Source organism: Trichomycterus rosablanca, chromosome 8 (assembly GCF_030014385.1).
Source record: "Trichomycterus rosablanca isolate fTriRos1 chromosome 8, fTriRos1.hap1, whole genome shotgun sequence".
Taxonomy (NCBI): domain Eukaryota; kingdom Metazoa; phylum Chordata; class Actinopteri; order Siluriformes; family Trichomycteridae; genus Trichomycterus; species Trichomycterus rosablanca.
In genome coordinates, this window is record NC_085995.1 from 37,291,542 (window position 1) to 37,306,264 (window position 14,723).

At 38.9% G+C, this 14,723-nt stretch overlaps 1 protein-coding gene across 1 annotated transcript in view; it reads left to right on the forward strand.

Annotated features, from left to right (window-relative positions):
• The first annotated feature begins 4,312 nt into the window (after positions 1–4,312).
• The window catches only part of mapk8ip1a (mitogen-activated protein kinase 8 interacting protein 1a), a 30,811-nt gene continuing 20,400 nt past the window's right edge, over positions 4,313–14,723 (forward strand). Inside the window, exons 1-3 of the mRNA XM_063000145.1 lie at positions 4,313–4,474; positions 8,109–8,220; positions 11,413–11,706. Coding sequence (XP_062856215.1) covers positions 4,404–4,474; positions 8,109–8,220; positions 11,413–11,706 — 477 coding nt within the window. The 5' untranslated portion in view covers positions 4,313–4,403. The remainder of the gene's footprint in view (positions 4,475–8,108; positions 8,221–11,412; positions 11,707–14,723) is intronic.

Consider the following 14,723-nt stretch of genomic DNA (forward strand, 5'->3'; position numbering starts at 1 on the left):
CACTGCATTTTTATTTTACAATGTATTAAAAAGCCGACAGATTGGCAAGGAATTCTTCAGACTCACAACAGACCGAACACAAGCTCTAATTAGCAGACGCAAAACCCCTGATCACATGGTACGGCAAAAATAAATGTCAAACCGAATGGGAATCACATGGCAGTAATAAACTACATGAAATATGCTTCGTCATAAACACCTATACCATGATCAGACCACAAAACCAAGCAGATTAAACCATCGTATCCAGATACTCATACTAATACCTACTTCACACTACACCCTAGGTCACCTCTAGATGTGGCAGCTCGGAGGCAACTCGGCGTTTGCTCGGGGATCGAAACTCCTCTCTCGATCGCTATGTGTGAACTGTTCAAAGACTCTATCCAAGCAGCGAGTTTGGTGATTCAAGAAAAATATTCAGCATGTTAAATATCTGGACCTGTCGCCCACTCAAAACTACAGCCAATGAGAACGCAGGATACGGGGGTGAAGGGAAACCCAGGGAGGAGTGTAAAAACGTGGGACAGGTGGGCATAATATAGTTTCTATCAGAATACATCATCACACACACAAGCTTTACAGTATTTGTGATCTTATCGTCCACCCACGCTGCATAGCAAAAAATATTTATTAACCTCAAACTTACTACAGTGCAGACATATTAACGGACTGCTCAACACTAAACACAGAAAGACAGAAATTCTTTAATGAAAACAATGTACAAAACCTACTTAAGACAGCACCAGGGAAAATACAAAATTTTTTGTCACACTTAAATCTAAAACATCGTTTATAACTTGATTAAAATGACATACACTTAAGATACAACCTACGTTCTGCCGTATAAATAGCCTAAATGTGCTGATATGGCGTTAAACATAAACGAACAAACAAACACTACAGTACAGACAATCTCTGCTGGTCGCGTCGCTCAGTCCACTCAGATTCATTTATTTTTCCTTTTTGATTTTACGCTGCACATCGGCGCACAAACAACTTTGATCGCTCACTTATTGTTAATGTGCATTTTTGGACCTGGTGTCATTAAACCCCTTGTCACTTCTTATGTGTGTTTTCATGACAAAACGTAGTTTGGGAGACCAGATAGACTCATCTTCCCAGATTCCTCCTAGTGATGGATGTTGTAGTGTGTGACCCCCTATCACCGATCAGTCGTGTAGTGTGAAATACACAACGACTTTAAAGGCCCCCGATTGCCAGAGATCCAGTTATGTAGTGTGAACTGTACAGCCATCTGATCAACTTGGAAAGTCATGTAGTGCGAACTGAGCTGCCACTCTGCTCTGACCATCAAACACGAACTAACCGAATGCCTTAAATATACTCAAACCTGCTATCACGTCTGCTGAACATGACCGACTAGAAGAGACACCTTTGAAAAAGAACATTCACCGAAAGTTCTCAGATTCCTTATTTAAAAAGGACTAAAAATGCATTTAACGCTCTACACATCACATGTTCTGACCTTGATCCTCCACTCTGTGATACCTGCCATATACCCATTTCAGTCACACATGTACTAACTGAATGTTCTACATACTTAGAGCAGCGACAATCTATTGCAATACCAAAGACTATGAGAAAAATCTATTCATTAATAATTGCAGAAAAGGTGTTATACTGGTCAGTGTCACAGTGGGTCTGATTCATTGGGCAAAAGGCAGGAAACACCACAGCGCATCATAGGACAAACAAACACACACATGATAGTTTAGAAGCTTTACATGGCCTGACTGATGTCAGGAAGAAACCGAAGCACCCAGAGAAAATCAACACGGACACTGGAAGACCATGCACAGAGAACTCCACACAGAAGGGACTTAAAACAAGGCCCTTCTTGTTGTGAAGTGCACTACCCACTGCACCACCATGTCTTTATAACATCAAACCAGTTGATTTATATCAGTCAGTGTTGGTATCGGTTACTTCTAGGCTCTATAAAATCATCCTAAAATAACTGCACATTTCAAGCGATGACTTAAACAGTAACAGTAGATATCTAAAGCAAAGCTTTTTGTATTATATTAAAGATAATATTTTAGTGAAAGCACTATGTGAATGTGGAGCTGCTGCTGTGGGCAACAATGAAAGCGAGATGATTTTAAGATGTATAGCAGCTGCATTGTTTTACTATTAGACTATTATATTAAATAAAATATTATAAATACGACTAACGTTTCTCAAAGTGAGTTTGTTTTATCTGTTTATAATGTTATTGGTGAAGTGACATAACTGCTGTTTTGTAATGTGAAGATTAATGTTGATTTTGTAGCTGTTTAACGGCGGTATTAACAGTGAACGTACTGCAGGAAATTAATTCCAACAAGAAAAAAAAATGTATATTAAAATATGTTGTCCTATAAGATAAAACGAAGTTCAAATGCACTTTTTTGTGTCGAGTTTAATTAATGAGTAAATGAGTATCAGTTAATTTAGTAGAACTGCTCAAATCTTAGTGCTGTCAGCCGGTCAGACATCTACTTGGATATGATTGGCAACAGTCCTTAGGTTTTGGGGTTGTCAGAAACAGCCTAGGCATTGGGAGGTGCACATGCTAGTGTACTCTTAGTGCTGTTTTTGAACCTGGATAGAAATAGGAGGGTTGGCTCATGAAGGGCATTTTCTTTATCTTGATCATGAGTAATCAGTCCTGATCTTGTCTTTATTTATCATCTGTCTGTCATGGTCATGCTTTTCCAACCAATGTCGGACATTTTAGTCGTGTGACATGTCACATTGTCTTGCTGGAAGATCCCATCCGCCCCAGGGAAGACAATTTTACCCATGGTACTTTTACCCATGACAGCAATGAAGGATATATGTGCAGACAGCCTATTGCACACTATTTATACACACCAAGCCAGCTCATGAAACATGATTTCCTCCATGAGCTACGTGTTGTTGCAGTTGAAAGTAGGAAGTGGCCATAACGCGTACACTATTGTTTTCTATAGGTACTAGTAGTACAGTACGTTATCAGCATTATTACAGTACATAATTATACTGGAACCAGTACAGTATGACATTATATTGATACCAGTACAGCATGTGTGCAGATGGCTGGCTGTGAGAATCTGACCAGTGAAGCTCTCATGTGCTGCCATTGCTTATATGTAGATGCATTTTGTATTTAGTACCCTGCAAGTCCATTCTTGAAGCTTAAATGGCTTTACACTTACACTGTTTTTGCTCTTTGACATTTTTTAAAGCTGACCAGAGAGGATGAACTGAGTTGGAATTGCCCAGTAGAAAGTTTCTGACCTCTTACCGCGTCTTGTATGCTCATCTTAATAGCATACATTTATATTTGTCTGTGGAGAATACATTTTACTTACAGTACTGTGACAGTATACAGTCTGAGCAATTGAGGGTTAAGGGCCTTGCTCAAGGGCCCAACAGCAGCAACCTGGCAATGGTAGGACTTGAACCGGTGACCTTCTGATTACTAGTCCAGTGCCTTACCCGCTAGGCTACAACTGCCCTACCATCCTTGTGCTTGATTGTATGCACAATGGGTGTAGTCTAATATGTTTACAATTTTGCAGCTTCAACAGCTTTTACTCCTCTGGAGGCTCTTCCCAAGATTTGAATGTCGCCATAAGAATTTGTGTCCATTCGGCCGAAAGAGCATTTGTGCGATCAGCTGAGTGAGAAGGTCTGGCTGGCAACTAATGCTCCAGTTTATCCCAAACTATGTCTTTATGGGTCCTGCTTTGTCACAAAGCATACCATTTATTCTTATGGTTAACTGATTTTATATACCTTCTAGTATCTTGTGAAATGGCTCAGAAATTAGAAGTGGTGTCCACATACTTTTGGAATGTGTAGTGTCGTTTGAATGTGCTGAGATGTGCATTAGGTTGCACTGGTTTGTCAGCTTGTTCTTGTAGTTGTGATTTAACTTCTCTGTAGATGTTATATGGTTGATCGTGCAGTCTGGGTGGGGCAGCATGTTTATTTTCAGCTGTTATCAACGCCATCGATCTCAGCAGCCGTTTCTCCTCTGCTGCTGGGATGAGAGGCCCAAACAGGCATAGTGGATGTGGAGGAGGAAACCTGAGCCTCATTGATCTGCTCCATCAGTCAGGCCTTTTAAACGACACTGCCTCGTACCCCACCCACCTCTCTTTCTCATTCTCTCTCTCTCTCTCTCTCTCTCTCTCTCTGTCTGTTCTGACTTTAATTGACTTTGGGAAGGACACATGCATGTATGCAGGAGTGTCTGAGCTCCACTATCATGCTGTGTAGAAGATCAGGAGATGTCCTTAACGTCCATTAATTCACCATGGTGCTGTAGGCTTCTCTAGAGCACACTGGCACCGTGAGCGTTTGGTGGTAGGTGTGTAGCGTCATTATTGTCGGGTCCTACTCCACCCCAGATGGTGCTTTGCTTGGCCATGGATTCCAGGGAGGATGGAGAAGCCTGGATGGAGGAGCAGTGGGAGAAATGGTACATGCACACACATCCATAAACTAACTTTAGTGCTGCTAATGTGCACTTTTACCCACCTTCCTCACCTCGGACAAATACTTTTACACTACGACGTTCTTAGATCTATGATTGGCTTGAAAAACGTAAAAAGTAGAGAAGATGGTGCTTTTAGTTCATTAGTTTGACAGAAGTTGAAGATGTTTTGCAGTGTGTTGTATTCTGTAACGGAGGCCTGATGCCAATCATGTTTTAAATCTTAGTGCTTTAAGCTAATGCAAAGTTTTATGTTTTTAATGCAAAATGTATGTTTATTACTTCTTCTTTTTGTATGCAGTGAACTGGTTGTATTTTATTCCCATTATTAATGCCTGAACTTTTTGTCATGTTGAGGTTTTGATGATGCAGTGTTTTTTTTTACTCTTTCTTTTTCTGGAAGAAACAGACCCATTAAAAAATTTATTATGGATTAAGAAATAGTTTAAAATAGACATAGAATTTGAGTATAGGTTGAGCTTCTCTAATCCAGTCTGAATGTGTGCATGATAAACCAGATAAAACATTAGATGTTAGATGGTTTGTAACTGCATGCTGTGCTTTATTGATCCTGGTTCTGCTTAAAAATAGAACCTTTTAAAAGCTCGAGAAGGGGACAGAACAGTGAGGGTCCAGTAAACAATGAGAGTCTTCATGGAAATAAGTTGAGAGGCATGATTTTAGGTTAAAAGTCAAGATATTGTAGCCGCTCAGGTGGCGCAGCGGTAAAAAGAAACGCGCTGCAACCAGGGCTGGATTCTGAGAGCGTGGTATCGAATCCAGCCTTGCTTTACCGGTTCGAAGCTGAGTGGCTATATGAGCAACGATTGGCTGGTTGCTCATGTGGGGGGTGGGACAAAGAACCGGATGTGGGTCTCTCTCTGTCAGAATGCGATTGCGTTCTCTGCCGGCTGATTGGAGGCGCTTACACAGAGATGGGAGAGGGTGCCCTTAGGGTGTGTCTCTCCGCATGCAACGCTAGGTGGCGCCAAACTCGTCAATGTGTGGGTGGCAAAGATGCATCTGGCTGCTGCTCGTGTTTCGGAGGGGATACGGGTTAGCTTCAATCACCTCCGTCAGGGCAGGGTTCGGCATAGACAGAGAGGAAGCACGATGCTAACTGAACAATTGGATGCGCTAAAAGGGGAGAAAAAGGGGTAAAAATAAAAAAAATAAAAAATAATAATAATCAAGATATTGTTATGATACATGACAGAATGAAGGATTTTGTCATTTTCAATTCCCAATTGACACTCATTTGCCAGACATGTACTCTCACACTGCAGAACACTACACCATTTTTTCAATGCATAAAACAGAGAGCTGCTTCTTTTACTGGTCAGCGATGGAGTCTTACAGAAAGCTTTTAACATTTATGGTGGAATATGCTGTGCTCTTTGTATTCCTCCACTGTAAGTCATGAAACTTAACCTAGACAGCAGAACTGTTCATAAGACAGTGATTACCCACTCGACACAGTGTTATAGAACTTTCTATACCACCAAATTTATAATCTAAGTTGCTGTGTACATATTTTTGCTTTAATTTTTTAAATTTGTACTTTTTAGTTTTAGTTCTATCCTATCCTCTTGGCTGCTCCTTGGCTGCTCCCGTTAGGGGTCGCTGGCGGATCGTGATCCGCATTATTGATTTGGCACAGTTTTTACGCTGGATGCCCTTCCTGACACGACCCTCCCTATTTATCCGGGCTTGGATATGCACTGGTTTATGCATCCTAGCAACTAGGTACCTATAGGACAATTCAGTGTCTCCAATTAGCCTGACTGCATGTTTTTGGACTGTGGGAGGAAACCGGAGCACCCGAAGGAAACCCACGCAGACACGGGGAGAACATGCAAACTCCACACAGAAAGGACCCGGACCGCCCCACCTGGGGATTGACCTTCTTGCTAGGAGGCGACAGTGATACCCACTTAGCCACCATGCCGCCCACAAATTAGAAAAGTTGCAGGATTGCAGGATTATTACTAAGACAGACTTTACGTGTCCTTTATGACTGTATGTAAACTTCTGACCTCAACAGTAAACATTACAATATTTGTTATTTTAAGTTTTTAGCATTTTTCTTTAATTAAAATAGATGAGAGGTTTTAATCCCACATTACGAACTTGACTATAGGCCTAAAGTTTATGGACACTTCACTATGACCCTACTGAACTATGCATACTCATACTGTTTGTTTGTTTTATTAGGATTTTAACATCATGTTTTTACACTTTTGGTTACATTCATGACAGGAACGGTAGTTACTCATTACATCAGTTTCATCAGTTCACAAGGTTATATCAAACACAGTCATGGACAATTTAGTATCTCCAATTCACCTCACTTGCATGTCTTTGGACTGTGGGAGGAAACCGAGGCACCCAGAGGAAACCCATTTGGACATGGGGAGAACATGAAAACTCCACACAGAAAGGACTGCCCCACCAGGGGATCAAACCCAGGACCTTCTTGCTATGAGGCAACAGTGCTACCCACTTAGCCACCGTGCCGCCCCATACTCATACTGAACTACCCCAACCCAAATGCAGCTAATCTTTTTGGAAAACTTTGTAGTGTTTAATAATGGCTGGCAAAGCCTGGCTTGCAATCAACATTCCAATTCATCCCAAAAGTATTCAGTGGGTTTGAGGCCAGGACTCAATGCAGGCTTTTGCTATAAAATTAGAAGTAGGTTTTTTTGTTTGATCTGATATGATGGACTTTTCATAATTGAGGCGTGTCCACATATGTTTTTGCACCAGAGAAGTACCTACAGCTCAAGCACTGTGGGTAATACCCTGGGACCACAACAATTTTATTGTGCTAAACAAACCCAGCAGCATTATATTAATAAATTAAGGAAGGTTAAGTATAATGAAACCACACTGTATTCTCTTATTCATGAGTGTTAGGCATGATAGTAAAAGCTAATCATTATCAAGGGTGCACCTATGTGATCATCAGTGGTTTCTGTAGTATAGGATAAAAGAAACATAAAAGTCTGTCTTGCAAGCTGATGGCTAACTTTTTAAAGCCTGATATAATCTACAGGATTAATTAGAAAAGTAATGTTGTACCCTAAAATCACCTAAAAATTTCTCCACAGTCTTAAGAATAACATCTGATAGAAACAGTTACATTAAACTATTGTGATAGAAAATTATGAGTAAGATGCTTCTTATAAAATCATATAAAAGTATTTCACATATTTCAAGTGTAAGATGGTTTTCACATATCCAGTAAGAGGGTTTTAAGAGCACTGCGACCGAGGCCATGAAAGAGAACAGAAAGTGCAAACTTACCAGAATTATTTAGAACATAGCAGACTTTATGGCGCTATGGTGCTAAGATATATTTTCTTATTTTTGAATAACACATGTGTATGTAAGAATCATCCTCCTGATGATTCTCTTGTGTCCGACTCCGAGGAGGAGGGGTTGGCGATAGGGTATAAAGGATCTATGTAAATTTACTTAGACAGAATATAAACCACCTGAGCAATTTTACAAGAATCCCTGAAAGTTTGGAGTGAAACTTAAGGTCTTCATGTGGGTGTGCATTCGAGTATACATGCATGTTAATTTTTTATTATTTATCTGAATGTGGACGTAGGCTTACCAACGACATGAGTCTGGACGAGTATGAAGATGATGACCTATCAGAGGTGACGGAGATCACAGATGGAAATGATGGGGACCGTAGTCACAGGGACTATAACATTCAGGTAAGAACCAGAATATTTACGGGCACCTTATTAATACAGTAAATCGCTTAACAAAATGTAGAATTTAAGGTTCTAAGCCACAAGTTTTCAGCTCCAGAGGTTTGTGACTCAGTGTGATGGGTGCAGAAGAGTCGGCAGCTATGGTCAGTCAGAATCATTAATGAGAAATTAGGAGGCCATGTCACGACGTTAGAAGAAATTAAAGAACTTTCCACACCAACAAATTCATCTGTTTATTTCCTTCTCGTCTCTCAGTGAATGTAAATCCGAGCCTGGCTAAGAACTCACACTAGATAACTGAGCAGTAGAAGCGATGGTGGCCTCATCTTCAGTTCATGGACAGATGATCTTATATTATCTTTAGGAATTTTCAGATGGAGAGTGAAATTCATTATTCCTTTAATAATGGAAAAGCATTAAGATACTACCACTAATGCTGGACTGTTCAAACTGGACAATAATACAACCCCAAATCAGAAAAGGTTGGGACAGTATGCAAAATGCAGATAAAATAAAAACACACAGTTTCTTACATTTACTTTGACTTTTATTTGATTGCAGACAGGATGAACCTGAGATATTTCATGTTTTATCTGCTCAGCTTCATTTCATTTGTTAATATACCTCCATTCCTGCATTTCAGGCCTGCAACACATTCCAAAAAAGTTGGGACGGGGGCAATTTAGGGCTAGTAACGAGGTGAAAAAAATAAATGATGTGATTCCGAACAGGTGATGTCAGCAGGTGATTGTAATCATGGTTTGGTACAAAAGCAGCATCCAGGAAAGTCTGAGTCTCTTATGAGCAAAGATGGACAGATGATCTCCAGTTTGTCAACAAATGCATGAGAAAATGTTTAAAAACAATGTACCTCAAAGAAAGATTGGAGGAGGTCAGTGCCCTTGCCAAAGGTTATTTATACTTCTGTGATGGCAGCCAAGGACGGATTAAGGATAGTCTGGGCCCCTGGGCAAAGAGTTGGTAAACGACTTCTATGGAAGTCAAGGGCCCCATAGCAGTCAAGGGCCCTCTAATGGTATGCCCTGCTCTTCTTTAGGGCCCCCTGGTAGGGGCTCTCATAACCAGGGCCCTCTAAAAATATGCCCCCCTCTTTCCTAGGACCCCTAATAGCCAGAAGTCAAAGTCAGAGCAGTGCCACAACGCCTCATCCATTTTCATAAGGGGCCCAAAAGCATGGCTAGGGCCCAAAAGCATGGCTAGGGCCCCCAAAAGCATCACTAGGGCCCAAAAGCATGGCTAGGGGCCCCAAAAGCATGGCTAGGGCCCCCAAGAGGCCCTGGGGTCAAAGTCCCTAATAGTCAGAGGATCCTTAAAATGGAGGGCCCTCGGAAATAAAAATATATTGTATCATAAATGTTGATAGGCATCGCAAAATGTTTTGGGCCAGGGCCCCCCCCGGGGCCCCCTGAACTCAAGGGCCCCTGGGCGCTGGCCCCACTGGCCCGGTCAGTAATCCAGCCATGATGGCAGCATTAATGCAGAAAAGTACATTGAGATCTTCGAACAACATGTGCTGCCTTCAAAACCACATGCTGCATACATTACAAAGGCGTGTCTGAGGAAGAAAAGGGGACAGGTACTAGACTGGCATGCCTGCAGTCCTCACCTGTCCCCAGTAGAGAACATGTGAAGACCTTGTACTGTTGCACATCTTAAGACGTGTTTGCAGGAAGAATGAGACAAAATAAAAGCTGAAACATTAAATCACTTGGTCTCCTCGGTGCCTAAGCGTTTTTTAAGTGTAGTGAAAAGGAACGGCAACATTACAAAGTGGTAATTGCTTTACCGTCCAAACTTTTTTTGGAATGTGTTGCAGGCGTGAAATGCAGGAATGGATGTTTATTAATAAATGAAATGAAGTTGAGCAGATAAAACATGAAATATTTCAGGTTCATCCTGTCTGCAATCAAATAAAAGTCAAAGTAAATGTAAGAAACTCTGTGTTTTTTTTATTATTTGCATTTTCCATACTGTCCCAACTATTTCTGACTTGGGGTTGTGCATTACATAAATCTTACATTACAAAAACCTGGCTTTTTAACAGGGGTGTGTAGACTGTTTTTATCCACCGTATATATCATCTTTCCCTTGAAAAATACAGCTTGAAGAGAAGACATACAGATGAAGAGGAGTATTAAATAATATTAGGGTGGCACGGTGGCTAAGTGGGTAGCACTGTCGCCTCACAGCAAGAAGGTCCTGGGTTCGATCCCCAGGTGGGGTGGTTCCAGGTCCATTCTGTGTGGAATTGGCATGTTCTCCCCGTGCCTGCGTGGGTTTCCTACGGGAGCTCCGGTTTCCTCCCACAGTCCAAAGACATGCAAGTGAGGTGAACTGGAGATATAAAATTGTCCGTGACTGTGTTTGATATTAAACTTGAACTGATGAATCTTGTGCAAGCAGTAACTGCCTGTCCTGTCATGAATGGAACCAAAGTGTGTAAAACACGTTAAAATCCTAATAAATAAATACATAAATAAGCCTCAGTTGATGTTCCGGTTCATTCCAAAGCTGTTCAGTGTGGCTGAGGTCAGGGCTCTGTGCAGGACATTGGAGTTTCTTTAAAACCGAGATTTTGTTCATGTCTTTATAAAGCTTACTTTTGTGCACAGGGGCACAGTCATACTGGAAAAGGAAAGGGCCTTCCCTAAACTGTTGCTGCAAAGTTTGAAGCATATATTTTGCTTTATAAAACTGATTTATTGCACCTGTTAGAAATTGTTGAGACTGAAACACATTCAAAAATAAGAAGGGGTGTCCCAATATTTTTGTCCATATAGTGTATAAGTAACAGAAGAGATTTATTAAATGCTTAATAAAAATACATGTCAGAATATGTAGAAATATGTAGAAATACTACAAATACTAGATAATAAAAATGCATTCTTACTACTATGTAGTTACCTTATTACTACTGTATAACTATACTAGAATGTTTTTATAATATAAATACATATACAGACACACTTATGTATGAAATTGCATATATATTGATGGTTTTTAGTATAAATATTGTTATAAATTCACAGTGTATCCGTGTTGCAGCTCATTGTCCTCTGTGATTGCATTAGCTTTCCTCTGAGGCAGCCAGTCACAGGATGACATCATCACTGAGCTCTGATTGGCTGCCCAGCTGCCCCCTTCAACAGCTCTGCTGCCTTCTCTTCCCAGGATCACGTGAGTCTCCATGCCAATAGGAGTGCGGAGCAGGGCCGGAGGAGGGGTGTGCTGGAGCTGCAGAAGGAGATGCTTCAGCTGGACCTGATCGACGCCGAGGGAGGATCCCAGGAAGAAGAAGAAGAAGAGGGAGAGGAGGAGGAAGAAGAGGAGGAGGTGGAGGAGAGGCCTCTGCTGCTCATCGATGAGCGCCGGGAGGAAGAGCGGTCTCTCATCGCCGCCATGGATACGTACCGGCCCAAGAGACCCACCACCCTCAATCTGTTCCCACAGGTACCCCACACTCAGGTGAGCCGGAGAGTTCAGTATGACAGCTGGGGGGGTGAGGGAGGTGTGGGTGGCTAAGTGGATTTGGCTGGTGTGTGTGTGTGTGTGTGTGTGTGGATCTTCACAGTGCTGGTGTTTAGGAGGCTGTGGCTGTATCATGAGATTGAGCTTGTGTGTGGGGGGGGATGTCAGATGAGGAGTATCTTATATATCTGGTCATATCTGGCTTGGTCTCAAGTGTGTGTGTATATGGGGGGGGGTAGTTGTACACTATATGGCCAAAAATATTTGGACTCCTGAACATGAGCTTGTTGAACAGCCTATAAAAAACAAATGCTATTAAAATAGAGTGATCTCTATGATCTATGTGTTCTTTTTTGAACATTCCTCTGGGAAGGCTTCTCATAAGACTTTGAAGTATGTCTGTGGGAATGTATGTACATTCAGTCAAATGAGCATTTGTATGGCTGGAAACTGATGTTATAAATGTATGTGCTTTTAAACTGAGTCTGTTCTGTTTTACAATTTAAACTCAACCAGTGGTTTGGGTTTGAGTTCAGGAGATGACACTACTTATGTCCATATGTAAAACTAATCATCTCTGGATAAAACCTCTTGTACAAAACACTGGGAAAAAACTTGACTTAACATGTTCTTAATAATATAACAAGGCAAGCAAATGAGGCTGCAGCCCAAACAGTCAAATCTGATCTGCTAACCTGTAATTTGCAGTGTGGACACTTAAACATTGGATGTGTAAAGAAAATCTGATTTGCCCTGCAGTATAAATGCAGCCCAAATGAGAGATGTTTAGAAAAAGCACTTATTTACATGAATATAAATCAATATCTAACATTAATCAATTAAGTCATTAATTTCACGGCCCAGTCATGAACCAAGTGAGGGCCTAGGGTCAAGTGCTCAGGTCAACATGGTGGAATGAAACTGCAAATGATCGAATACAATCCAGCAAATAGAACAATATTAATCAAATAGAATGAAATGAAACAGAACAAAACAGAATAAAATAAAATAGAAAAGCATATCAAATACAACTAAATAAAAACTTTTAATTAAAAGACAAAAAACTTAGTCGAGTTAAACTGAATTAAACTGCATTGTATTAAATTAAAAATTTAAGTATTTCAGTTGAAGATTTTTGAGTAGAATGTAAAATGGTACAAATTACAATCAAAAATAAGAAAATAATTACATAGAGGAGGGTGGAATTCCCTGATTAAAATACAAAAAGAAAATAGTACAATAGAATAAAATAATAGAATTAGAACTTAATTAATAAATAATAAAATAGGGTAAAACAAAATAGAATAATTTAGAATTGAATTGAACAGAATAGAATAGAATAGGAGTTAAGAACGTAAGGGAATGATGTATAAAATAAAATAAGAGTGAAATCAGATAGATCATGACATTATATTGAGAGCTTGAGAACACGTCTGAATCTCTGTCTCTGTTCGATATCTGAGGCTAATAATTAAGAATATAAAGAGTAATAAGAATGAAATAATAGAACTACTAATTAAATCAATAGTAGAATAGGGTAAAACAAAATAGTCACTTAGAAAACGGAATTGAACAGAATAGAATATAATAGGAGTTAAGAACGTAAGGGAATGAAGTATAAAATAAGAGTAAAATTACATAGATCATGACAATGAGAGCTTGTAATAGAATAGAATAGAATAGAATAGAATAGAATGCCTTTATTGTCATTGCACAGTGCACAACGAAATTTTTTGAGCATCTCCTTGACGGTACATGTATGTACACACAGACATATATATACACATGTATTTACAAAATAAACATATACACATCTAGATACAGAAATAAACGTGTGGTTTTAAGAACTTTCCAGAAAAGAAAAGAAGAAGAAGGTTATTGCACGGTCTCTATAAATTGCACATTATTTCCTAGGATGTAAAGTTTGAAACAGGTCTAAATCTCTCTTTGTCTGATATCTGAGGCTAATAATTAAAAATATAAGGAGTAATAATAATAAAATAATAGAATTACTAAATAAGTAAATAATAGAATAGGGTAAAACAAAATAGAATCATTTAGAAAATAGACATAAACAAAATGGAATACAATAGAGTTAAGAATGCAAGGGTATGAAGTATATAATAAAATCAGAGTAAAATCAGATAGAACATGTCAGTAGTAAAAGTGTATAATGAAACACGTCTGAATCTCTCACTGTCTGATATCTGAGGCTAATAATTAATAATAATAATAAGTAATAAGAATTAAACAATAGAATTACTAATTAAATAAATAATAGAATAGGGTAAAACGAAATAGAGTCACTTACAAAATAGAATGAACAGAATAGAATAGATTAGAGTTGAGAACGTAAGGGTATGAAGTATATAATAAAATAAGAGTGAAATCAGATAAAACATGTCTGATATCTGAGGCTAATAATTAATAATAATAAGTAATAAGAATAAACTAATAGAATTAATAATAAAAAAATAATAGAATAGTGTAAAACAAAATAGAATCATTTAGAAAATGGAACTGAACAGAATAGATTAGAGTTAAGAACGTAAGGGTATGAAGTATATAATAAAATAAGAGTAAAATCAGATAGATCATGACATTATAGTGAAAGCTTGTAATGAAACAGGTCTGAATCTCTCACTGTCTGATATCTGAGGCTAATAATTAAAAAATAATAAGTAACAAGAATAAAGTAATAGAATTACTCTGTAAGTAAATAAAAAATAGGGTAAAACAAAAGCCTCATTTAGAAAATGGAATTGAACAGAATGGAATAGAATAGAGTTAAGAATGCAAGGGTATGAAGTAAAAAATAAAATAAGAGTGAAATCAAATAGAACATGACATGAAAGCTTGTAATAGACAGGTCTGAATCTCTCACTGTCTGATATCTGAGGCTAATTAAAAATAATAAGTAATAAGAATACAATAATAGAATTACTAATTAAATCAATAATAGAATAGGGTAAAATTAAATAGATTAATTTAGAAAATGGAATAGAATAGAATAG